Genomic DNA, 23978 nt, shown 5'->3' with positions numbered 1-23978 from the left:
AAACTATTTGCGGTCTGTCGACACTTGGATGACTGCTTGCGGCTTAGATCGTGCCGCTAGTTGTTAACATCGAGTCAGCCACAGACGGACGGGTTTTTTCCATTCTGGTGCAGATGGGGATGATCCATGCCAATGTCTCGGATTTGAGCATGGATCGTTAACCCAGCTAAAAGGTCCACTACCGACCGATCCCGCTCACCGTTGGCTAAATCTACACCCCCTCCATCCTCTCTGCTCCGTCTCTCTTTCTTAGCGCACAAAGGCCGCTCCCCCTGGCCCCTGGCAGCTTGGCATTGCTCAGGCCTGAACGCTTCTTGAGTCGTCCATCTGTCTGACTAACACCCCCTAGTCTAATGGGTTCAGTCGTTGGTGCTGGTGCTGGTGCTTCTGTGTCTCAAGGGCTGTTGCGATGGATAGTTTCAACCCGTATCGTGAGAAGGTTTCATTGCACCTCATCTTATCTCCATTCTCCTACGAAAAAGAAACCACTGCGCATGTATTGTGTATGTATGCATATACATACAGGACATTAGTTGGGGAGCTTGTCCGCCTTCTGTTCCGAGGTCGCGTTCACTGCATTTGTACTGGCCGTAGCGGAAGTCCTGGTCTTTTAGTGCGTCACGACAACGTTGAGATTGTCCTCGATGTCCTTGCCGGTTTCAAATGATGAGATCGAATGTTTAAGTGTCAGGTAAGGCCCCTCAGCTTGTTGAGCATTACGCTGATTCTCTAACGAAAGTATGCATGAGAAAATCATTACGGAATTGTGGTCCTGGAGACACCTTGACCGAATTTGAGTTTCATTCCTGTGTTCTTTGTTTCTTCTGAAAACAACGCAGAAAACTCTCCTGGAGGATGTGATGTAATCCATCCACTCTACCAACAGCCAATCTTCATACTTTGGTAGGAGATTTCGCCAGTGGCAGAGGATGGAATCCTAGCAACAGCTACCTCGGTATGGATATGCAACCTGTCGCTACGTAAAACTTTGTCCCTCCAGCGTACTATATTGGACTGGACGCCTCGTGCAACCAACGACGCAAATACCGGCTGGCACGAATGACAAATCTTTGCAAGGCCTACGACCGGACCAAATGCGTCCATGAGGTCTCGCGACAGAGACATTACATTGGGACACAATTCCTCCTGCTTAGGTATATTTTTTGTGGCTTTGTTAGTAGCCATATTACTGCAAAACCGGCCCTCTGTACCGGGTATCCCGTCGAGACGGGAGCTCTAGCTTTGTAGTAGGTAGCAGCCTAAGGAGGTAGGTAAGCAAACAGACATCGCGGACCAAGAGACCCAGATCTGCGGAGCCATGCGCCTCGGAAGCAGGAAAGGAAAAGAGACAACTAAAACATTAACTACTAGGTAGACTAATAACTAGGCAAGCAACAAACAAACATACAAACCTACACATTCTGGTCGACGGTTGAAGAAATGACTTCTTGTGTCCGATCCTCCTAACCAAGAACAGACAGGGGTGCGTGAATTGGATAGCATGGGAATGGAGACAAAATGGAGACAGAAAAAAAAGGGACTGAGAGGGAAGGGAAGGGACGGACGGGAGGGAAGGAAACTCAACGAACCCGGATGTTTATGGCCTCCGTCTAAACCAACAACAGGTCTACAAGACCCAGGGATCTGGATTCAGCAGTCTCGCTTATCGCCGCCGTTCGGGGGAGATCGAGCAGGCACTCACTAAGCTAAACGTAGGTAGTGGTAGGATGCTCGATCCGCCACCAACAGCGCCAACGCACTCTAACTGGCGCTAGTTAGTCAGTCATCCGCTATTTTCACCTCAGGCACCCCTACAGCTTTGCTCTACTCGAGTTGGCCGCATATGGATCACCTTACTCACGACTAACAGCTTGGAAAACTTTATTTTTCCTTCATCGCCCAATGTTCAATGACTTGGCCGACGATCGAGCTATGGTGAAGCCATCACCATCGTCTCTGACGTATCTATTCCGTATCACCACTGCAATAAAACACCTTCGTCGATTTACAGACAGACATGCATTTGCCCCAATATCTACTCCACAGCTGTCGAATCTTGGTACTCAACATTTCAGTGCATTGTCCTGGTATCAGCAACAGAACACTCCCTCGAACATACAAGATAGCTTGTGCTTCAATCGACCGAGGCTCGTTCAATTAAGCGAAGCCGATGAACAACACCAACAAAGACGTTGCACGATTCAGGCACGACTCATCTCTCCGCTCTTGACCTCAGGCACAGCTCTAGACTTTGCTAGACCATCATTTGAATAACGGCATGCCCTGGTCTAGTCGCATACCATGTTGTCGCTGAGGAGACAGACTGATAGACGCTTCGTCTGCCTTACCCGTCCCGTTGATGGTTCCTTGATTTAGCGACAGTCACATTCCTTGCGCTGTCGATGAAGCGTGGCTCGATTCAGCAGGCGCTGTATTGGCATTCCTGTCGCGAGCGCCACTCCGAGCAGTTCCAAGGTCTTTTAACCCTAATTTGTCAATTCACTGAGTCTTGAACTCGATATAAGGTTCGGCACCGGCGTCTTTGCCTTGGCTTGACAGGCTGTTCCGGGCTTGTCTAGTCTTCTCCAGGTTTTACCACAACTGCTCGTTTGTTTGCTCGCTGCCTTTGTCTTCTAGGGCTAGATCCCGTGTCGCCCGTCGTGCCCGTCAAGCCCGCCTCACCCGTGTCACATCCGTCGTCACATACTATGCTTCTTCCGTCAAGTCTTGAGCCTCGTCGAGGCGACGCCTCTCGGTCATCCGAACATCCTTCCACTCCGGGCCTATCGCTTGCATCATTTGTCACAGCCGAGTCGAGTCGAGTTGTTGACCTTCGCCCTGTGGGACCTCTCATCGTGTGATTTTCCTAACACCCCCATGCTGTTCGTCTTGCGACAAACTCTCCATCCGACTCACCCCTCGTATAAACTTTCGCCGTTGATATAATGGAAAACTCTAATTGCCTTCTGTCCAAGGCTCCACATGCTACTGACAGAAGAACCTTTGGGGGAGTTAGTCAATCACCTCCAGGCTCGATATTAGAAACGACACTGAGGTCTGACGGCTAGCTTATCCTCTGAAGTGGCTAGAGTCGCAGGTCTGACGCTCCGGGGTTGTCGTCAATGTCCGACCATCGCTGCTCTATCGTCCGTATCCACTCGGCCGATCTCGACCTACGTTTCTCTTCACAGAAACGACCAGTCTCTCTACTAGTCGTCGGTGCCTGGCTCGTCTGGATATGTTGACCCAGAGCAATTCTAGACCCTCTGGGCCCGCCCAACCGTACCGCTGTTATATCGTCTCCGGCCACAAACGAGAATTGACGGTGATGGCGAGGGTTATTTTGATGGCTTCTTCGATCGCACCGGAGCTCAGTAACCGTATCCTGGCTTGACTGGCTTTGCGTGAGAGATGTGGATGTAGAGCTTGTCCGGTCAATAATGCCAACCTCCTCCATTACTGTTGACTCTTCGGTAGAATCGCGCTCCCTCCTGGCACTACCCTTGTGTGGCGGCATGTCTGCTGTGCCTCGTCCACCTGGACCAATTGAGAGCATAGAAGCACTTCGTGACTGCAGTTCTTCTCGGCCTTGCTCAGGGCGTGTCTTTCTATCGTCGTCTGCATGTGTCTCAAGTCGGCGAGCGCCGGTTGCTGCTTTCTTCTTCTTCTTGAGGTGGTCTTGAACCCGGAACCCTCTGCTCAACCTGATCTCGTTGCTGGTATCCATGGTTCGTGTTCCAGATACTGTTTATAAGATGTTAGCAAGGAGCGGATACTAAACAAATCTGGAAATGAGCATGAACACTTACACATTGTATCCTGTCGTGTTAGTAAGGTGGGATTACGTTCGTTCTTGACAGTGGCTTCAGTGGCTGTTTTACGTCAAATGTCAGAGTGTATCGAGTGCTTCACGGCTGGGCATACTTACCTCCATTCGAGGTGTCCTCGTCGGCCACGTCACTGTTGATGGCCCTTTGCCCTCCTGTAGCAGCTCCAGCTCTTCCCCTGAGGAGCCTACCGGCCCTGGCGAGTGCCACAGCCTCCATGCCTTGATCAGACATTCGATGAATAAACATCTCAAGACGTTTAACCTCAGCTTTGTACCGTGCATCCTGGACCATCCAGTGTTCTTCTATGGAGTTGTGTCGACTTGCCTCGTCCTTGAGTGCCATTTTTGCTTCTGCAAGCTCTTTTTCGAGCTTGGCAATTTTTCTGTGTCGAGTGCCATAAGCTTCGCAAAGGAGCAGGATATGTGAGCGATACTCTGCGGAAAGTGCTTCGCTTGCAGGATTGGTCATTACTGCAACCTGCAAGGTTTCTGCCACTTGGTCAATGGAGGGGTTGTGCCAGATCTGCTGGCCTGCGTTAATGAACAACTTGTCTACTTCGTCCAAACTGTATTCCGCCTCAGCCGCCGCGGTAGTCGCCTGGTTTGCCTGAGATACTCCTTGCCAGCTAGGGAGTCGCGCCATGCTCTTCTTCAAGCGGTGGGCATGTATCTCTTTGCTTTTGGGAGGATCTTTGTACAAGTCTTGTATGGCTGCTTCGGAGCGACGATACTTCAGATCGTGCTGTCGAGTTCTGTTGCCCCCAAGAAATCGTAGCCAGCTTTGGTCCGCCATGATGCGTTGCATTTGTTTTGGTGTTTGTCTGCTAGGTATGAAATGTTGATGAGGATACTGGAATACTCTGGCTGCCTGAGTGACTGATACTGATCATAAGGTTGCCAAGCAGGACCTATCTGCTACTGACTGTCACTGCCACTGCCGGTGACAGTCATTTTACCTCAAGAACAACAAACTCGGTACACATGCAGGCACGTACGTCACCGCTCTTATTCACAGTCCTTCAACATCCCTATTTCATCTGCCGTTGGGTGGGCACATAATGTATACATTGTACTCAGTCGTATCGACATGACTGAAATGTTCGGGTCTACAGACACTTCCTTTGTAAGTCCATCATTATCACACATTCATTAAGCAATCCTCTGCGAGGCCAGAACCAAACAACTCTGTGTTACAAATTCTGCCACGTTGCCATTTGTGCACTCAAACCTCCCCCTTGATCCACTCGCTCTCACTCAGTCTCCAACCAGTCCTGAATGAATGTTCTGCTTCCGCAACAATCGATTTCATTTCCGATGTTTGCTCAGGCTCATCCGTTTCTAGGTAGCCCATATTCCCCGTCGATGTAGATAACGCACGGTTTTGTCCCGGGCCAGATTGTTCTGAGTAGTCCACAAGTGATTCGAGGATGGTCGAGCTGGTGTCTCTCTTTAGAGCTGGCTGAAGCGGCATTATACCGCAATCGTTCAATTCGAGAACTCTCGCCTTGACACTGCGAGGAGAATCGGATCGGCCTAGGAAACTGGTAGTGCTGGTTATGCTGGTATCGGTGTGCTCTATCTCCTCTTGGATATCGGATAGAGAAGTGTATTCATGCGCCTGGACCTGCTTTTCAATGTCTCCATGGTCTGCAGGCTTCTTGATCGGAACCTCAGGGAGAGGACGAGCTGAGGCTTTTGGTGCTGCAATTATAGGGGCTGCTTCGGTCAACCGCCTGGGACGTGTTGACGAACGGGGCTCCTGCTGGACCGACAGAGCATCATCCAATACTGAGCTACTAGGACTCTCTGTACAAAGATTACCAATACGAAGTGGTTTTATGGAACAAAACCCTTCGCTTGCGTGCTCAGCCATGTCCTCTTCCATGTCGACTGAACTGTCGCCCAACTCAGGATCCGGTGCGAGGCTCAGTTGGCGCAGGTTTAGTAACGATCTATAGAGAAAACGGAAAGAGACGAAAGGTGACTCTTTTGAGTCGACTAGGATCCAATCGTAGAAACAGGTCTCATCTGGTGAATCGAGGAGACCACCTGACGGCGACCTGCAACTGATTAGCCTAGCGTCACTGAACATCTATGCAAGGCACACCAACCCAATCCCGTATGACTCCTGACCACGGTGGCCTTCTAGTATGGGCAATCTTCGAATTCGGCCCTTGGCCCGAAAGACTTGGACCTCTATCAAGCCGCCATCTTCTGCAACTGATTGATGCGCATGTGGAAGAAAGGAGAAGCAACGTGCCTCTATCCCGTCCCTGATGCGTAACACGCCATCTTCCTTGTATTTCCAGCGCTCGCTTGGCTCACAGAGGGAGCGTGTGATGGAACCTGAAGCTCCATTGAGAATCCTCACGCCACAGTTTGTAATGTTTCTGCCATTCATGAAAATTTTGAAATACAAGTAGCGTGGCAGTAGTGACGTTTCGTTGAGTGCATAGTGGATTCCAAAACGTGATCCTAAACCCAGTCAGGCAGGGCTCCCTGGAGGCTTTGGTTCAGGCAAAGACAAACCTGGGTCTGAGGGGATGTAGACAGAAATCCGAGGACTGGTCTTCCGAAGCTGGCGTGGCAATGAACGAAGTCGGCTCGAGGCGGCAAGACTTAAGCAAGACAGTTGATCAGCAGGCGGCAGAACACCCTGAGAGGAGGAATCCGAGAGACGAAACTCAGGGAGCTTAGCCAGTTCGGGCTGAGTGACGATTGCAACTTCAATTCCCTCAAGACAAGGCATGTTACACAAGCTCTAGCAGGTAACCAGCGATCCGAGAAGGCCGTTTACAGACGAAGATGAAGGGAAGTCGTCTTTGAGGGTCGATTTGGCAGAACTTAAGTGACAAATACCCTCCCTGAGTGTAAGGAAACCCGGGTTGCTTGGAGATTGTTAATGAGAGGTATGAGGGGGAACTGGCAGCCAGCTGTTGTCGGCTGGCGAATATGGCCAGTTACCTACGCACCTTTCTCTCCCTGGCGCTTGTGCCTTGCTTGGTTCCTGCTGCCCTTAGACCTGGACATATTACAATGAACCAATTTCAGTCAGGCTCGCCCTTGACCTGATTCATATCACATGGCTGCATATGTCAACAAGATTCTGAGCACAATGCTAACCTGCATGGTGGTATTGCTGTCGAGTTTGCCCAAAATGGATTATTGAATAAGCTGTTTCATATCGAAGAAATTGGCAATCCTACCATTGATAGCTTGTCAAAAGTCCCAGCTGGTTTGGGCTTTGTCACGATTGGCAGCTTGAGCGAAACCAAGGTTTATTCCTTCGTGTGTAGCTGAGCGATACAGGTAATCGGGCTAACATAAATAGCATTCGAGTATCATTCATTGAGTATTTCCAGATCCATCCGTCGTCTAGCTTTGTCCTAGCACCTTCTTCGTGTCTTCCTCCTTGTCGATGAGTCCTAGACTCCTTATTTGTTTAACGCTGGGCGCATCATCGCGCGCTGTAGCGGACTCGCTTCGGGCGTAGGCGGCTTGCATAGCGAGAGCTCGAGCATGCTGTCGATTGCTGTTAATTCACTGTCCTACTATGCCGAAAGCAACGCCGAATCTGCATGCTTCAACCTACCTCCTTCTTGTGGTGGAGGCACTCGTAGTAATCTTCGAGAACCAGACCGCACTTCTTCTTGCCAGAGTCATCAGCGGCAGTGGTGTTGACCACATAGCATCCCATAACCTCCTGCCAGAAGGGAAAGCAGCGGCCAACGCCTAGAGTCCAAGTAGATGTCGTCAGTCCAAGGAATGTTTGACTGGTTGTATGTGGGCGTGGAAGCTGCCTTGGTAGACTTACCGCCGTTCATGCCGTATCCCGACGCCATCTTGAGCCAATTGAGTATGTGTCGAGGCTTTGCGCGGGTCGGGCAGTATCTGATCGTTGAATCGCGGTTCGTTTGACGTTGTAATCGTGAAGTGCTTCTGGCTCTTGAGTTCACCCGTACCTTGGCCGAGTAGCAAATCGGTGCGCGTGGATTGGATGGTGAAGTGGATCCTATCGGCTCACTGAAAATAACGCTTGAGCCGCCACAGATGTATATGTGTGGCGTAGTATATGTGGCTGTAGCTACCCAAGGTACTCTACTACACCTTAACCTTGTCCACTCTGTTCAGTACTGAGGTAGGTAACCTGCCACTTTGTTAGTTGAAGCTGGTTAACCAACAAATGACCTCTCCTTTTCCAATCCCAAAGTGAAACTATTTCTCAAAGCTTCACTAACACTTATGCCCTCATTGACTCTATCATCCGACTGGAAATACTATCGTCATCATCATCATCATGGCGGCTCATGTCACGCTGGGTGCTGCGAAGATGGTGCTCTTGGCTGTACACTTCGCAACCATCGCCGACATCGATAGCTTGACCTATCTCATTGGTCAACATGCAGCAATACTACGGCCAGAGCTGGTGCTCCGAATCATTCTCACATATCTTCCCGAAACCCTCAATCCGGCGGTGTATGTACCCCTCATACAAGCCATAGCCAGCGGCGAGTCGCCATTACAGACAAGTTCAGACTACCAGCTCGACACTTCTTCTGTTCAAAGTATAACAGAAGATCAGGCTTCAAGAAAAGTCAAGAGACTTCATCTTCTCTCCCTCAAAAATACTGATGTGCCTCTCGCTCTCGCTGACGAGGCTGATCCACTCACCTCTTTCTTACTTTTGAGGGCTTACAGAATGGACGAAGAAGCGGGCATGTTACCACAAGTTCCTGACCTGGTATCCCCATTTCTGCAGCATTCGCAAGACCTTCACACATGGATGATTTCCACGGTACTCCCTCTAGTCAGACGAAACTACGAGTATTATCCACAAAGACCTATACGGTATTCGCTGCTTGAGTTCCAGAATCTACCTGACAGAACGGCCATCGATTATCTACTCGCTGAGACAGGTGCCGTCGATGATGATTTTGGCCTAGCTGGCCGTGATCTGAGTGGGCTTGTTGGGCCTTGGCTGCATAGCGAATCGAGGTGGAAACGCGAGGCCTTTGACCAAGATGTATCAAATGAAACGGATGCAGCGCCTGAATTATCATGTCCTGGTTGGGAGCAGGCCCTCGAATGGCTCGCCTCTACAGCGGCAACATCCTGGCCAGTTGCTCTCAAAGCCATTGAATCCTGGGATGGGCCATCGGATATAGACCTGGGAAATGATGCCGGTTCGTGGCTTCAGGAAAACCAACAGCAGTATCTCGACCGCTCTTATGCCAGAGCCGTCCTAGCTTCTGCATATCTTGTCTCTGATGCCGACGTGGAGGCTTTGGAGGCAGCCTTCAGAATTTGCAATAAGATTCGGTCCCTTTTGGATGAAGACTCCGATATAACACTTCAATCAGCAGTAGAAAATCTTGCCCCTGTTCCACCTTTCGATATAGATGCATTGGGCGGAGCCAAAGCTGCGACATACCTACGTAACGACCTACTACAAAGCTCAAATCCTCTTACAACCCCCAAGGAGGAATCTCTTGATCTTCTCCCTGCTCTCATCCAAAGCGCTTATATTCTTACACACTCGGGCGTCCCCTGCACAGTCCGTAAAGCTGGGGACCTAGCATTTATTCAAGATCAGCAGGAACAAAAATCGCAACTTGGCCGGCTTATACGAAGTCTTCCAACCCGTGCATCTGATGACGACGGTTGCTGGATCCGGGGACGAAAAGAGATACTATGGCTGCACGGTTGGGGAAACAGTCCGAAGTCCACCGGGGACGAAACTTTACAGGGCATATTTGGCAATGTGACCCTGGAGTTCATTGAGACAGAGCTTTTGAAAGCGATGCTCTCGCGCTCACGTATGTAAAATGAGCATGTCTATATGACCAAGTTACACCTGACACGTCTTAGGATACAACCTAGCAAGAACCCTTTACGATCATGAAGGACCAGATGCGCCTCTGTTGGTATCTGCCGTGTTGAACACTGCACAAAACGCAGCTCTTGAGGCATTCGACAATGCTTCAAATCCAAACCGAAATAGAGGGGGATTGAAAAGATGCGACGAAATGTAAGTCAGTTAATATATCCTCGGGACATCATTGTTGACAACCAAATCAGCCTCAAAGCTTTTCCAAGAACGTTAGGTACAAATCATCCCGTCAGAAAACGCATCGAAGCATTGTTGAAGGCTACCCATGCCTTGAGCGACTATCGCCTGGTACTCAAACAAGGCGAACCTTTCAGTCCTGTTGTACTTCGAGTGCACTCTGATCCGGTCTCGATTATCGAGAAAGTTCTAGAACAAAACCCCAAAGCATACACACGTTTGCAAGAGTTTGAGGAACTGGGAAGCAACATGATCCATGCGAATTTGCCAATTTACGTGAGGCCAGGCAAGCAGCAGCCGATACCAGAGGATCAAGACGCGGTCAAATCATTGGTCACAAAACGAATCGTCGCCATGTGCATCAAAGCTGCTTTGCGCGAAGACGACTTCGAAACAGCATACTCTTACGTGGTAACCCGTCTTGGTGCCGATGAGAACGTACATAAGTCGCAGCCTGCAGGCATATCTGACGAATGGTCCTGGAAGGCAGCACTTGACGCTGGCAAGTATGTCCGCACGGAGAGATCCCAGAAGCCAACGCATCTTGGAACGGCAAGTGGAAATCCCGAGATACGCCATCTCGAGCAGCGGATTGAGTGCCTAGCAACTTCTCTACGGATAGCACCCCCGTCTCAGCTTCAGGAAGTATTAAAGACCTTCCGTCGTTGCGAAGAGCAGTTGGATGCTGCAATCAAGGAGGAGGCTGCTCGAGAAGCTGCCTGGGACACCGCAGGTGACCTTTCGGGTCTCCCTGGCTCGTTCGATACACCAGACCCAGACAAGGCTTATCCACCCCGCAACATATCTGCCAGCGCGACAGCTCGTCAGGCTGAGGAAGCACCAATGTCTCTCTTCGATCTTTCCAGAGCCACAGCTAGGGTCGCGTCCAGGAACCTAACTGTGTTGTCAAGCTTGCAGGGTTCTTTTACATCAGATAAGACGAATCCAGAGTCGGAGTCCTCCGAGTCCGAGTTGCACGAGCAGAACAGAACAAGGAAGAGGGATCAGCTAAGAGAGGCTGCGACTGGTACACTGGTATCTGGTGTAGGGTGGCTGCTTGGAGCAAATCCAAATCGACCTACAAGTGGCCAGCAGTAACCAGACATGTGCCCCATTGGGGACCATTTATCAAAGAGGGCGAGGAAGCGGCCTTGAAATAGCAGGTCGGGTTCTGTGGAAAGGATAGGTCACCAAAGGCATACATTCAACGCAATCGACTAGCCATCAAAGTTGCTTACATTTTTCAATTCCCATGCGAGGGATGCAGGTGGGCTAGGTCCTCATTGTGAGTTGAGGGAATCATCTCCATATCGTTCCCTACTTACACATATAATACGAAGCTATAACCATCTCGAAAGTGTGACGGGCAGGTCAAAATACCGAGTTGAATAAGCGCGGAGACGTCAGGCGCATCAAGGGTAGAAGTTTAATAACACAAATATTTACAAAGTGATAAACTGAAACTAGTCGAGAGATTGCTTCTATGGCAGCTATTTATTACAGGCAATTTCTCGATGTTCTTTGAAATGAATACAACGCACTGTCAAAAGCATGCATCGCTGGATGCTTCATGGCCGCATGTATGCTCTTTTGTAATTCACCATGAGTAGTAGGGAAGTTGAAATAGCATTTCCGCACGGCTATAACTCTTGTTTGACTCGGCCCTTAAAGGAGCATTGGCCCAACTCACTGTTCAGACTTGTTGCAGCGAACCCATCGGCGGTTGTCCTCGTGTATGAAATCTGTCCAGTTTGGGGGATCACCCTACCATTTAGTCAGCAGGATCACAACTTGCAGTCCTTACCAGTACACGGATCCAGTCTTGTAGTTTTGCAAGAACTTATACTGGATGTTGGCGATAAGTTTGCAGAATCATAATCCCAGGGGTATGTTGGAAGAGCTTGGCGAGAAGACGGTGGTTGAGAGGACTTCGCGTACCGAATCGCTGAAAGCTGAGAAACATTATAAACCCCACGCGTGAGCCTAGTGATAGCGGTTTTCATTGATTGTCAGAGTTGTAGGGGGTGTCAAGTTGTTTTACAGCGATGTGTGATTTGATTGGCGGTGGGTGAAACATTTACAGGTGTCTCTGAGTCAATAACTAAAGTCAGTCAGGACGAGCAGAGCAGCAGCCACAAATGACCGTCTCGCATACCCCATAATAGTATGTGTATGTGATACGAGGACAGCACGGGCAGTTGAGTCGCGAGGCCGCATTCGAAGTTGAGTTTGATAGTCCATGTGATTCACCGATTAGGCCGGAGTCGACATCTGGTTGATGTTGTGCTGGCAATAGCTATCATAAAGTCGTCGAAGACGCGATGGATGACTGATGAAGTGTTTGATTTGCAAAGATCCGGAAGCTGCCAAATGTGGTCCATATGTGACCTTGTTGCAAAACCGACGACCAGCAACAAGAAAACTCAAGTGACGCAGGCCGAGTACCCATTTTTGATTCCAATCCCTTAACTGTCGCAATCACACTAAACTCCTGTGTGAGCAGAGCCCGATTCAGTCTGCTGTGGTCCATGAAAGATAAGAAAACAACGAGTAAACAACAGATAACAGAAGAAAATTGAACAAGCAAAGTTACGGGGTTAGTAGAGGAAAGGAGAATGGACGTGTGATCCCAAAGACTGATCTTTCAGTCGAGTCGTGGCAAACATCAGTTATGCGTTTACTGGATGTTGCGATCGGGAGCGCCTGGGAGGGTTAGCGGGTACATAATTGGGAGGACGTCAGTAGTAGGTCGAACCTCCATAGGCATCGCGTGTCTCGGATCGAGAGGCAGATTCGCCATAACCAGCTCCTCCAGCGCTGGCAGCCGGGTCGCGAGTTCGAGCAGCATCTCGGTCGCCTCCGCGTTCGTATCGGTCACCACCACGTTCATAGCCAGAACCACCAGGGCCTCCACGAGGGCCATAGCGGTCTCGCTCTTCACGACCGCCACCGCCGCCTCCTCCTCCTCCGTAGCGATCACGGCCGTAGCCCTCGTCACGGTCACGGCGTTCATAGCCTCGATCATAGTCGCGGCCACCATAGCCGCCTCGATCCTCGTAACGACGCTCATCACGGTAGCTGCGGTCGTAGTCGCGGCCACCACCTCCTCCTCCGCCGCTGCTGCCACCGTAACCACCTCCACGCTCCTCATAACGTCGCTCGTAGTTGCGGTCGTAACCACGGTAGCGGTAGGGGTCATCACGGCCGTAACCGCCGCCGCCGCCGCTGTAACCACCACGTCGGCGATCATCGTAACGTCCAGGACGAGGCTCTGTGACTGATCAGTACATTATCCAATATGTTGCTACTGGGATTCCTTACCTCGCTTGGGTGGGCCAAAGTACTTGCCAGGAGTCGGGGTACGAGGGCGGGCTCGGCGGGCCTTCTCGATGCTCAAAGTGCGGCCCTCGATCTGTTCGCCCTGAAGACCCTCTTTGGCAGCTTCGGCTTGCTCAGATGTGACCATCTTGACAAAGCCAAATCCACGGGACTCTTTAGTATGGGGGTCACGCATGATTTGACACTTCTCAACATCGCCATATTTTTCAAACATCTTGGACACCTCAGCTTCGGAAAGCTTTGGGTGGATACCTGTGACAAAGAGGTTGGATCCAGGGTTGATAGCACCATCATCGTCGTCCCGGGAAGCAGACACGTCCTTCATGTTGCTATTGTGGATATAGATGTCAGTATTTATCGATGAGGTGAGACTCATTGCAACGAACCTGTCACCATGGCCGCCGGGTGAAGCGGAGCGACGGCGGCTGCCTTCGTTGTCGTCACGAGGGCGAGGCGAGGCACTTCGGTTGTCGCGCTCATATCGAGGAGCCTCATCTAGAACAGGCCGGTTAGCTATGTGCGCAAGCCGAATAGATACGATAGGACGGGTTGATCGGGTGACGGGGAGGTGTTGAGTATAAAGTGCTGCAGGCGAATTTGATGGAGTGTTGTTCAAGTAAACAGTAATGAAGAGCAAGCAAGCGCGTACATCAACGCGCTTGGAGCTGGCAACGAACCTTCGTACCGGTCGCCATTGGCAGCCTCGTAATCCATCGCGGTAGTAGCCATCTCTTTTGATTTGGTTTTGTCTAGTAAAATATAAAATAGACAATGGGGCCAGAAATGGTTTAGGTGCGGTGGCTGACGATGAATAGCTCACGCGCAGGCTGATTTGGTGAAAAAGGCGATGTTGAAGAAGGGAGAAAAAAAAGTCGGCGTAAGGGGAAAGGGAAAAGCAAAGGCGCCGCAAGGCAGCAAAGCCGAGTATTAATAAGTGTGATAAAATAAAAAAAAAGGAGGGCCTGGGAATGCGGCAACAAAGTTGACAGCGGTTTTATCGAAAATGCTGTGCAACAAAGAGAAAGAACAAGGAAATCTCTACGTTGGCCGAATATAAAGACTTTGGTTAGGCCAAAGATCAAACGTACGTGATGGTGATGGGCAAACAGCACCAGACGAGATGGCTCGGAAGTGGATGGGCCTGGTGATGGGGACGGATGATGAATCGAGGGCGTGCGTGCGTGCCCGTGTTTGGTTGGAAATTGATGGGGACAAGGGCGAATCCAATTGCGACGTTAGCGCTGCCCGTCAGCAAGGCAACTACCTAACCTAGCAGGGAACAGAGCCTAGGCTGTTGTCTGATTGCTGGAGGCTGAGGCTGAGGTACCTGAACATGGGTGAAAAGCAAGTCGAGTTTAACGTATCAACTCAGCTGCAAGCCAGTGTCATTGTCTGAAGAGGACACTGTCCCATTCGAACGAAGTATATATTTCGCCGTTCCCGACAGTTTGGCAACTACGTAATTACCTTATTACAGTGCTACCCCATCCTATGGATACAGTATTGTCCTGTGTATAAAGGTGCAAGGGAGGATGTAGGTAGGTATCTTGTTGCATTTAGCAGACTATACTTCCTTTTGAAAAGCCAAGCTTCCATACAAGCTACATAGCATCACTCTATATTATCTCATTCTTATAAGATATTAATAGGTAGGTGGTCATATAAGACTATAGGAAGTCAAGCAGAACCGTCAGAGGCCAGTTTCAAGTGCCTACCCTGGAGCTTCATGTATATCCTACAAACCTGCTTGCACCGATTTGTTGCTGGGACGTATTTGACAATCTATCTCCTATTCTGACCTGGTAATTAACCCGTTACAGATGATATAGGATTTAATGTTTGTGTTCCTGCGAAAAAGTTGCACTTTGAGTACAATGTCAGTTATTCCCCAAATTAACCACCGATGTTTCAAGCGGGGAATCTCGAACCAGCCAGCCATGAAACCCAAACTTATATCTCTCTATACATATCCTTTTGTACCATAGCATCTGACTCATTCCTCATTTGCTATTCAGCAGCCAACCCACGATCTCGAAGCCACGGACAATGTCACTTAAAGGAAAAGTTTACGCGCTGACTGGCGGTGCAAGCGGAATCGGCTTCGCAACAGCCAAAGTTCTTTCACAACGCGGGGCTACTGTGAGCATCGCCGACATTGACCCCGATGCCATGTCAACTGCTACAGCATACTTTGAGGAGCAGGGCATCGAGGCGCTAGTTTCTCGTGTCGACGTCTCACAGCGGCCCCAAGTTGAAGACTGGCTAGACGCTACTGTTGAGAAATATGGGAGACTCGACGGGGCAGCTAACGTGGCTGGCATCATTGGGAAGCACCACGGTCTTCGTGCCGTAGCGGAACTTGAGGATGAAGAATGGCATAAGATCATCGCTGTGAACTTGACAGGAACAATGTATTGTCTACGGGCACAGCTCAACAGGATAGTAGACGGAGGCTCCATCGTCAACGTTGCTTCTATTCATGGCATCAAGGGCAGGTTGCAAACTGCACATAGTGGGTCTCTAAAGCTGACCAGTATAATCAGGATTTGCCAAGCACGGCGCCTATGACGCCAGCAAACATGGAATAGTTGGGTTGACAAGAGCGGCAGCAAAGGAGAACGGCCACCGAGAAGTGCGAGTCAACGCTGTTGCTCCTGGAGCTATATATACCCCATTGATGAAGAAGGCATGGGATATGCACAACCGACCAGACGACGCCGCTTTCGACGAGCCAACTGCCTTCCAGCGCCAAGGTACGTCAGAAGAGTGTGCCAATGTGATAGCTTTCCTCCTCGGCCCTGAGAGTACCTTTGTAAGTGGAAGCGTTTATGAAGTGGACGGAGCCTGGATATGAATAGTTAGTCTTCATCATGTCATGATAGGGGCTGCAAGCCCATACACTGGATTTTGAGTTGAGTTTCAAGCTCGATGGAGTCATGGAAAGGACAATCGCATGTTGATACCGTTTACCAAACATCCTCGGGATCAACCATATGAGTTTCTCCATCATCTCGAATGTGCTGACGATCCTTGTCCCGCTTCATGGGCTTGCGCATGTCGAATGCGTCCTCGCTCGCCCTGGAAGGGTCCGTTGCGTGGTCACCGTAGTAGTCCTTCACCACGCGGAAGACGCTGTAACCCAGATTCTTGTAAAGGGCAATGGCTCTGTGGTTGCTGCTTCGAACGAACAAGTCCACGAACCAGGCGTTCTCAGCATCAGCTGCAACTTCCAGCTGATCAGTCAAGATCTTTGCAATGCCAGATCTTCTAGCTTCCGGGGCAACAGTGAGCGCCGTTATGTGAGCGTGCCATGGTAGGTAATGCTCGGAGAATTTGTAGGCTTCCGGAGAAGACTCGACTTTGCCCATGACTGCCAATCAATATGTTAGCCTCGACAAGCTGGTACTGAATGTAAAGGATAAATCCCACTATATCCAACAATGTTCCCATCCATGTCCTCACAAACTTGAAAGAGGGATGGCCATTTGGCATGGTATTGGAGGTAGAAATTGAGCTCGTAAGTTTCCGTGAAAGGGTCAAGATTGCACTTGGAAAACTTGTTCACATCGTCAGGTCGAAACCGCCGAAACGTCGCCATATTCAGAGCTGCTTTTGCGTTTTCTGATCAAGAAATATAGGAGCCACACTTTATGTAAAAGAATGGCTGTACGAAGCTGGAGTTTGTCTGTCTTAAGCCAAACAAGTAAAATCGAGACAGTTCGGGGGCGTGTCTGATGAGAACGAGAGATGTATATGAGAAATCCGAACTTCAGACTGCCCCGCGAGAGCTTCTGATAAGTCCAGTTTGCTTCTTTTTGGTGTAGCGTGGCTGTGCGATTTATTTGGAGACAACCTAAGCCACAAATGATAGTAAACGTTTTGACATTCCCCTAGACATTCTGCATAACATTATCTCCTCCACTGGGCTAGCACTAACACCAATACCATTCGCCCGCATTAGCGCCAGTCCTGGCACGGTCCACCTTGTGTTTCGCTACCAACATCGAGCCGCCACGACGATATCGAGAAATATTAAACGCTGTGATAGTTGAGTTGAGTCGAAATACCCTGGGATGTACTTGTAAGATTGCGTATCATCGAAAGGAGATATGGCATACCGCATAAAGAAATGAACTCTAAGCATATGGGACGCCCTGGGAGCTCGGTTCGTTCATTGTCCTGTCCTTTGTTGGCGGCCAATTTGGTGTGATCAATAATTAGTTAGCCAGTACCTAATAAGGGTCCCTGGTCACCTAAGCCGATATCATTTCAAGCGTCGCCGACTCTCCCTCGACATCCCCCATTTTGAAAGGAGACCAAGCAACCACTAAGTCTGCGATACAATATTTTACTGCAAGAGAAGGTCGACAAAAATTCCCGAAGCTTCCTGATTTACGCCGCGACTCGTGAAATAAGGCGGTGTCCAACCCGCTGCACTTGGCGGTGGAACGGTGGTAGTCATAGGCTTGTGAGTCTAGCCAGGTTGTGGGAGGACTCCTGCATCTGCAGTTCGACGCATCAAAAATGCCATCATCGCCGCATACTCCCAGACACTCTCGGAACTCGTCCGCCTTCGATAGCTTCTCAGGCTCGCCCCAAGCCCGAAGGCTCTCCAAGTCATCGGTGCAAGAACCTTCCACCCCGTTCCGAAACAGCTTCAATCAGCAGGATGCATCCGACTTGGGTGGAAACGGCATGGGCAACCTAGCTGATGAGCTTGCCGACGCCTTTTCTGACTCAGGAGACGAAGGCGAATACACAGATGGTGATGCCAACAGTGACATGTTTGGAGCTGAGGGGCAAGGGCAGGGCAATGATCAGATCGACGAGATCGAAGATACCGAGGACACCAACAGTCCTAAAAAGCAAGGAAGTGATAGGGCAAAGGCTATGAACCTCACACTTCTCTCACCTCGACGGAAACACCAGCGTCAAACTAGTAATTACGATGGGAGTGAATATGGCTCGGAATCCGACCTGGATTCCCCTGGTATGCCACCTGGCTTGGTGTCCAAAATGGATGCCGTAGAGTCGCTGGCTCGGAGAGGAACAGAGAACTACGGTGGCCCAGCAGACGATGTTTTCAGGAGAGTGACGAACGCCCTGCGGGATCTCGGCTCCCAGTCAAGTGTTGAAGCTAGTGCCTCAAGGTCTGTAGATGCGATGGCGCTTTTAATTCAATTTGAGGCTAACATAGATCATAGGTTGATAACGGCACACTCAGCGTTGACCACGCACCTGAATCACCAAGCTCGCCAGATCCATAACCTCTCCTTCTCTTTGCTGTCTCCTCTCGTTGCACCGCCGGACCCAGAGACTATTGACGACTTGATACCGTTGCTCTTAAACCTCTCTGATGCCATGCCACGGCCTTCAACATCGGCCTTCAACTCCTTAACAAGCCTTCACACCCTTACAACTGAGCTTGTCCAAAACCTCAATTATCTCTCTGACACACTACACATGTCTCGCCAGACAACGACAATGGCGACAAGAAGACTGAAGAGTGCAAAGGAGATTGTGGCTGAGATGAGGAGGGAAGAGGAGCTTAGGGAGGAGGGCGAGCGATGGTTGACAAGGGGCAATTGGGGAGAACGTCTGGAGAAGAGAGAATGTGCAGGAGTGTGTGGAGATGTGATTGGCGGATTCGAGGAGGTCTGCAATGGATGGCGAGAGAGACTGCTCGCGCAAGCAGAGGCCCAAGCATGAACAATGGAATGAGTCAAGTGCTCGTGTGCTAGTGGTGCGGGACATACTCACATGCCGACCGTTTCCAACATTCGGGCCTGGAGGCCTTTATTTTGTTGCGCATACATATGTATCCCTGACTGACTGACATCATTCTTTTTCCTTTTCTTTTACCCCTTGAAAACGCCATTCCATATTTTCTTTGTTCATTTTCACAATTTTCAGGGTGGCTTGACCGTGCTTTGAAGGAACAAGGCGCAGCAAGGTATGGAGGGAGTTCTCTGTTGAGAGACTGACCTCGACATGATAGAACAATTTTTAGAGGCATCGTCAAAGAACGAACAATAGAATGAAGTGATGACCCAAGGTTCCCATAACCGCAAGCTGCAGGATATCTGACCTCGAAGTGTTGGAGAGTTCAGCTTTCAGTCGGGCGTACAAGAACACCCAAGATAGCGTATAGCATGAACGATTGTTATTATTTACCACAGCTTGTTTTTCCTAGAATCGACGCTTGCTTGTGGAGTGGAGTTTAGAAGCCATCCGAGCGGCCACAGGCCAGTATTCATGTCCTTCCTGGGACCCATCATCTGGCCAAAACATTCCATTGGAATTCAGGTGGGGGGAGAAGAAAAAAGGGGATAAGAGGGGAAAAGAGCGACGCGGTTTAGACGCGTTGAGTGGCGTGTCGCCGCGGATTAACGCGAACCGTGTCAACAGTGTTCCTCATTCGTAATAGCACTGTAGACAGAACCAGGCGCTTATTGGACGCTGACACGCTGGTAGTCTGAGAGGCCACAGACAAAGGACACAAACAAGCAATGCAATCGATGACAATTCAGAGCCAACCAATTGACTTGAGCCTCGAAGGCTGGGGCAGAGAGATCGCGCTACATACGCGCGTGTTACGTTCAGCTACGATCCAATCACTGAATTAACTACAGCTGTTCAAGATCACCGATATCTAGATGAGTACCTAGGATATGTCGATATATATCCGTAGATGCTAAAGTGAGTAAAGCATGTTCTCGTCATCTGTGATCGCCAAACGATGAGGTCTGAACTAACTAGCTGCGGAACGTCCCGCTTGTTTGTTATACCTTAGTTTGTAGACTGCTCCGAGACCGGCTCCGAAAATATTGATTGTCCAGATACAAACAAAATAAAAACAATTGATCGTCTCGCATCCGGGCACCAGACCTTACAAATATACGTATGTATATTGCAAGGAATCAGCCTCAAATCAATTAACCTCAATTTTTATTACTCTCCCAATTCTTGTGCCTCGCGCCCTTGTTGCATTGCCCGCGTTCATGTTGTTGTTTTGTATGCGTCAAAGTCATGCATAAGGCGAATGTATACGCTTCTTATTAATGACATTCAATATATGTAAATCCTTATGTTTGGTATGGCTAGCTTGAGAGGCTAGTAGTATCAATTTCAATTATTATTACGGCGGCTGTGAAATAATCATAGGTACTTAGTCAAAGCCCCGTTTCTTGTTGTTCACATAGGTCGAAATCAAATGCACAACATGCTATTGTTTGGTGATGCTTTCTTCCAGAGTCGATACCTCTTTTCCTCTCAGCCGTTGAGAATGACGCAGCAGCTGACACCAAAGGCAGACAGATGCCGTGCCATGTGCTCGCCGGCACCAACCGAATACCCGGATTGCCTATGTTGGTAAGTAAGGTACTGGGTATCATGAATCAAGAGGGACCCTCCTGAATAAGAGAGGGGGGACAGGAACAATATAGTTTCAACGGTCTCAAGAAGAAGAGGAATGGGAAGAACAATTGAGCATCCATGAGTTCTATTGAGAAACAAGAAACCTGCCTATGTCGAACAATGGTCGTCCACTCAATCGCGTGTCATTATGTTCAAGTCTATTGCTCCTCTCGTTCAATAACAGAATCACGGTTCTTCTGCTATTATTTTGGTTGTTGTTATTGACCCGCGCGTTTCCTGGTCGTCCGCGGTCCCTCCTTGTCAAGCCCGTCCGGGGGCGCAGGGGGTTTGGTTCTGATGTCTGAGCTATCTGATTGGCCACGCGATTTCTAGCGCGCCATGAGAGCCCCAGTTCAACCTCCCTCCAACAGCAACAAGCAACATCCCTCACGAGAGCTGCGACCCTCTTCCCGCCACCCCTAGCGCATTTCTGCCCAGCACCACCTCAGCACTGGACATTACCGCACCTCACCCGCCCGCTTCAACCTCCGTCCTCCACTACTGCTGGCTCTGGCTGACTTGGATCTTGCACCTCACGCCTCATATCGTCAACTATCGCGTCGTGCATCATCACAAGCTTTCCTTTTTTCACTTTCTTCGAGTCGACGGCCATTGGTTCTCTTCAGCATATTATACTTTTATCGATTAAGTACGAGCTCGCTTCACTAACGTCATCGAGTATTGTGATCAACGTTTCCAGTCCCTGTCTGGGTTTCTGCGAGAATATCGGGACGATGCGATAAACGCCTTACAACGAACAAAGATTGATTTTAGCTGGACGGTGCTTGGGACTGCGCCCTCACCGTCTCGCCTCGACCCTCTTTTTATACTCATCGCTTGATCAATATCAACCAAACGACGCTCCTACGACTGCCTCGCAATCTTCATCTCTATAACCACCACCTGCTACAACGGCCCTTCAGTACCTTGACTGCAAACTGTATCGCCGATATCGCAATTATGGCGGCGCTCCCAGAAGCCGCGGGCATGGCTGCCTTGAATCATCAATCCGCAAAGCGAGCTATCGACGAATCCAAGAGCCATACCGCCACTCCTCGCTCATCCACACCTCCCCGCTCAGATCGCGCCCGTTTAGAACCCCGACATAGCCACGATAACGCACCAAACCGTGCTCTCCGCAGCAATGTCAGGAAAAGCGAAGGCGCCCGCGCGAGTCCTTTCGACATCGATGCCGTCGATAGTGCGCTGCTCCGAGAGTTTCAACGTCCGCAACGTGAGAGCACCCCAGGTGCCAGCCCTCATCGTAAGCGGCAGCGAATAAATGGCGATCGGTTTGTTGACCCCTTACTTTGACCGCCGCATATGCTCATCCTCCTGCAGATTCATTCCGACCCGCTCTGGCCAGGACCTGCAAGCAAGCTTCAGTCTATTGCATGAGGATGGATCTCCTGCCACACCATCAAAACAAAAGAAACGTACACCACATGGCGAGCTCCATTTTCAGAAGAGTATGTTGTTACCTAAACACCCTATCTAACTCGGACATTGACATGCAATGCCAGCGGAGGAAGCAAACCGGACCTTTTCCCACCTACTACGTGCTGAGCTCTTCGAGAGCTCTGTACCACAAGCAGCTACCCCAACCCTCACCCCAACCCAAACCCTTCCTACAAGCTCTCATATTCCCGCGAATGATGGTACGCGGGCTCACACTCCTCCCACAAATGCGACAGCTCCATCACTGCCATCATCATTAACACCTTCTACTCCTCACAAAAATCTCTTCTCGTACATGTCACCTCGACATCACAATCAGGTCGCGGGGCACCCCACACCCTCGAAGACACCGCAAAGCCGGCATGGCCCCATCCTCGATACTCGGAGTGAGATTTACAGCTTATCGCCAGTGCGATTTGGAAGTCAACAAATGCTACTGAGTCCCAGACGTCAGCCCAGAGCTGTCAGTAAGGTTCCTTACAAGGTTCTCGATGCTCCGGAACTAGCCGATGACTTTTACCTTAACTTGGTCGACTGGGGAAGTGCCAACATTCTCGGAGTTGGCCTGGGCTCCAGTGTGTACATGTGGAATGCGCAAACTAGCAAAGTCAACAAGCTCTGCACACTCGATGATGACACTGTCACAAGCGTTTCATGGATTCAAAAAGGCACGCACCTTGCTATAGGAACGGGCAAAGGCCTTGTACAAATCTGGGACGCGGAAAAGGCTCGCAGGCTACGAACAATGACCGGACACACAGCAAGAGTAGGTTCTCTCGCTTGGAACACGCACATTCTCACATCTGGATCACGCGATCGATTGATCTATCACCGGGATGTACGGGCCCCGGATCAGTGGCTGAGGAAACTGGTCGGCCATAAACAGGAAGTCTGTGGACTCAAATGGAATTGCGAAGACGGTCAACTAGCGAGTGGTGGCAACGACAACAAGCTCATGGTCTGGGATAAGCTCTCGGAGACACCGCTTTGGAAGTTCTCAGATCACACCGCAGCCGTCAAAGCAATATCGTGGTCGCCCCATCAGCGCGGCCTTCTGGCTTCTGGAGGTGGCACTGCAGACCGTCGCATAATATTTCACGACACCGTCAAGGGCTCAGTCATCAACGAGATCGACACAGGCAGCCAGGTTTGCAATATTGCTTGGTCGAAAAACTCGAATGAAATCGTATCCACGCATGGATACAGCCAAAATCAGATTGTTGTCTGGAAGTATCCTTCTATGACCCAGGTGGCCAGCCTCACAGGCCACACCTATCGTGTGCTTTACTTGGCTATGAGCCCAGATGGCCGAACAATCGTGACTGGCGCTGGAGATGAGACCTTGAGGTTCTGGTCCACCTTTGGCCGCAGACCTGGGACTCGAGAAGACGGAGATAATGGAGGTCGGCTTGCCGACTTGGCTGTTATTCGCTGAGTCTTCCAGCTGATGGCGATCAGGGGTTGCCTTACATCATTTTTACGAGTTGCTCAGAAGCGTTTCGATATGTTCGCTCTAGACTATGACCATATACCATATGGAATGCGCATTTTTACTACAGGCACAGTGCGAGGAGTTCCTGGAACTCTTGAAAGTCGCAGATTGTGCGCTACAATTCATACCCCCAAGGCTATTGCATTATGCATTTATTGGCGTTGTATCAGAAATCACTCGGTGCTTCACTGGGTTATGGAAGGCGGTGTTGGCAGGATTGCTTTACTGGTTTTTGGGACTTAGGGGTTTGTGACGGATCATGACACCCCATTTGGATGAAAGGATGGGTTTAACGATGGAAAGGGGTCTCTCTTTACCTTTCAGGCAGGTAAAGCGAGCTATAGCGATTGTTTTCTGTTCATTTTGGCCATTCGGCC

General features: G+C 50.0%; 8 protein-coding genes across 8 annotated transcripts; 4 read left to right on the top strand and 4 right to left on the bottom strand.

Annotated features, from left to right (window-relative positions):
* Window positions 1-3014: 3014 nt before the first annotated feature.
* FOBCDRAFT_287916 (uncharacterized protein) lies at window positions 3015-4622 on the bottom strand (the record flags this gene model as incomplete). The annotated part of the gene is made up of 3 exons (XM_031172945.3): window positions 3015-3744; window positions 3810-3872; window positions 3929-4622. 3 exons carry the CDS (start codon window positions 4620-4622, stop codon window positions 3086-3088), a joined length of 1416 nt encoding a protein of 471 aa, XP_031049730.2. The 3' UTR covers window positions 3015-3085.
* Window positions 4623-4661: 39 nt separating this feature from the next.
* Window positions 4662-6903, bottom strand: FOBCDRAFT_154327 (uncharacterized protein). Its single transcript, XM_054703247.2, has 3 exons — window positions 6359-6903; window positions 5941-6304; window positions 4662-5889 (listed from the first exon to the last, which is right to left on the bottom strand). Exons 1-3 carry the CDS (start codon window positions 6576-6578, stop codon window positions 5052-5054), a joined length of 1422 nt encoding a protein of 473 aa, XP_054559222.1. The 5' UTR covers window positions 6579-6903; the 3' UTR covers window positions 4662-5051.
* On the bottom strand, window positions 6891-7832 carry FOBCDRAFT_214322 (uncharacterized protein). Its single transcript, XM_031172937.3, has 3 exons — window positions 7644-7832; window positions 7422-7561; window positions 6891-7351 (listed from the first exon to the last, which is right to left on the bottom strand). The coding sequence occupies exons 1-3, from the start codon at window positions 7669-7671 to the stop codon at window positions 7205-7207; spliced, it is 315 nt and encodes a 104-aa protein (XP_031049722.1). The 5' UTR covers window positions 7672-7832; the 3' UTR covers window positions 6891-7204.
* Window positions 7833-8098: 266 nt separating this feature from the next.
* On the top strand, window positions 8099-10994 carry FOBCDRAFT_287912 (Sec39 domain-containing protein; the record flags this gene model as incomplete). Its single annotated transcript, XM_031172935.3, has 3 exons — window positions 8099-9645; window positions 9698-9857; window positions 9908-10994. The coding sequence occupies exons 1-3, from the start codon at window positions 8127-8129 to the stop codon at window positions 10992-10994; spliced, it is 2766 nt and encodes a 921-aa protein (XP_031049720.2). The 5' UTR covers window positions 8099-8126.
* A 1640-nt stretch (window positions 10995-12634) lies between these two features.
* FOBCDRAFT_196505 (uncharacterized protein) lies at window positions 12635-13964 on the bottom strand (the record flags this gene model as incomplete). The annotated part of the gene is made up of 4 exons (XM_059608850.1): window positions 12635-13167; window positions 13218-13564; window positions 13622-13730; window positions 13913-13964. 4 exons carry the CDS (start codon window positions 13962-13964, stop codon window positions 12635-12637), a joined length of 1041 nt encoding a protein of 346 aa, XP_059464087.1.
* A 1317-nt stretch (window positions 13965-15281) lies between these two features.
* On the top strand, window positions 15282-16942 carry FOBCDRAFT_287893 (uncharacterized protein; the record flags this gene model as incomplete). The annotated part of the gene is made up of 6 exons (XM_059611713.1): window positions 15282-15747; window positions 15779-15988; window positions 16019-16047; window positions 16379-16548; window positions 16653-16752; window positions 16895-16942. 6 exons carry the CDS (start codon window positions 15282-15284, stop codon window positions 16940-16942), a joined length of 1023 nt encoding a protein of 340 aa, XP_059466717.1.
* Window positions 16943-17663: 721 nt separating this feature from the next.
* FOBCDRAFT_14123 (uncharacterized protein) lies at window positions 17664-18958 on the top strand. The gene is made up of 2 exons (XM_031172928.3): window positions 17664-18385; window positions 18440-18958. The coding sequence occupies exons 1-2, from the start codon at window positions 17760-17762 to the stop codon at window positions 18942-18944; spliced, it is 1131 nt and encodes a 376-aa protein (XP_031049713.2). The 5' UTR covers window positions 17664-17759; the 3' UTR covers window positions 18945-18958.
* Window positions 18959-21466: 2508 nt separating this feature from the next.
* FOBCDRAFT_14112 (WD40-repeat-containing domain protein) lies at window positions 21467-23742 on the top strand. Its single transcript, XM_031172925.3, has 3 exons — window positions 21467-21943; window positions 21993-22120; window positions 22175-23742. Exons 1-3 carry the CDS (start codon window positions 21612-21614, stop codon window positions 23542-23544), a joined length of 1830 nt encoding a protein of 609 aa, XP_031049710.2. The 5' UTR covers window positions 21467-21611; the 3' UTR covers window positions 23545-23742.
* Window positions 23743-23978: the final 236 nt, after the last annotated feature.

Source organism: Fusarium oxysporum, chromosome II (assembly GCF_013085055.1).
Source record: "Fusarium oxysporum Fo47 chromosome II, complete sequence".
In the NCBI taxonomy this organism is placed as follows: domain Eukaryota; kingdom Fungi; phylum Ascomycota; class Sordariomycetes; order Hypocreales; family Nectriaceae; genus Fusarium; species Fusarium oxysporum.
This window is presented reverse-complemented; position numbering and strand designations above follow the sequence as displayed.

Bases quoted from the DNA above. Each gene is read 5' to 3' on its own strand.
- FOBCDRAFT_154327 (XM_054703247.2), bottom strand. From the start codon at position 6,578: ATGCCTTGTCTTGAGGGAATTGAAGTTGCAATCGTCACTCAGCCCGAA. The intron at 6,305-6,358 runs GTTTGTCTTTGC...GACTGGGTTTAG, and splicing joins CTACATCCCCTCAGACCCAG to GATCACGTTTTGGAATCCAC. The intron at 5,890-5,940 runs GTTGGTGTGCCT...AATCAGTTGCAG, and splicing joins CAGGAGTCATACGGGATTGG to GTCGCCGTCAGGTGGTCTCC.
- FOBCDRAFT_214322 (XM_031172937.3), bottom strand. From the start codon at position 7,671: ATGGCGTCGGGATACGGCATGAACGGCG. The intron at 7,562-7,643 runs GTAAGTCTACCA...CTTGGACTCTAG, and splicing joins GGGATACGGCATGAACGGCG to GCGTTGGCCGCTGCTTTCCC. The intron at 7,352-7,421 runs GTAGGTTGAAGC...AGCAATCGACAG, and splicing joins GCCTCCACCACAAGAAGGAG to CATGCTCGAGCTCTCGCTAT.
- FOBCDRAFT_14123 (XM_031172928.3), top strand. From the start codon at position 17,760: ATGCCATCATCGCCGCATACTCCCAGACACTCTCGGAACTCGTCCGCC. The intron at 18,386-18,439 runs GTCTGTAGATGC...CATAGATCATAG, and splicing joins GTTGAAGCTAGTGCCTCAAG to GTTGATAACGGCACACTCAG.
- FOBCDRAFT_14112 (XM_031172925.3), top strand. From the start codon at position 21,612: ATGGCGGCGCTCCCAGAAGCCGCGGGCATGGCTGCCTTGAATCATCAA. The intron at 21,944-21,992 runs GTTTGTTGACCC...ATCCTCCTGCAG, and splicing joins CAGCGAATAAATGGCGATCG to ATTCATTCCGACCCGCTCTG. The intron at 22,121-22,174 runs GTATGTTGTTAC...ATGCAATGCCAG, and splicing joins CGAGCTCCATTTTCAGAAGA to CGGAGGAAGCAAACCGGACC.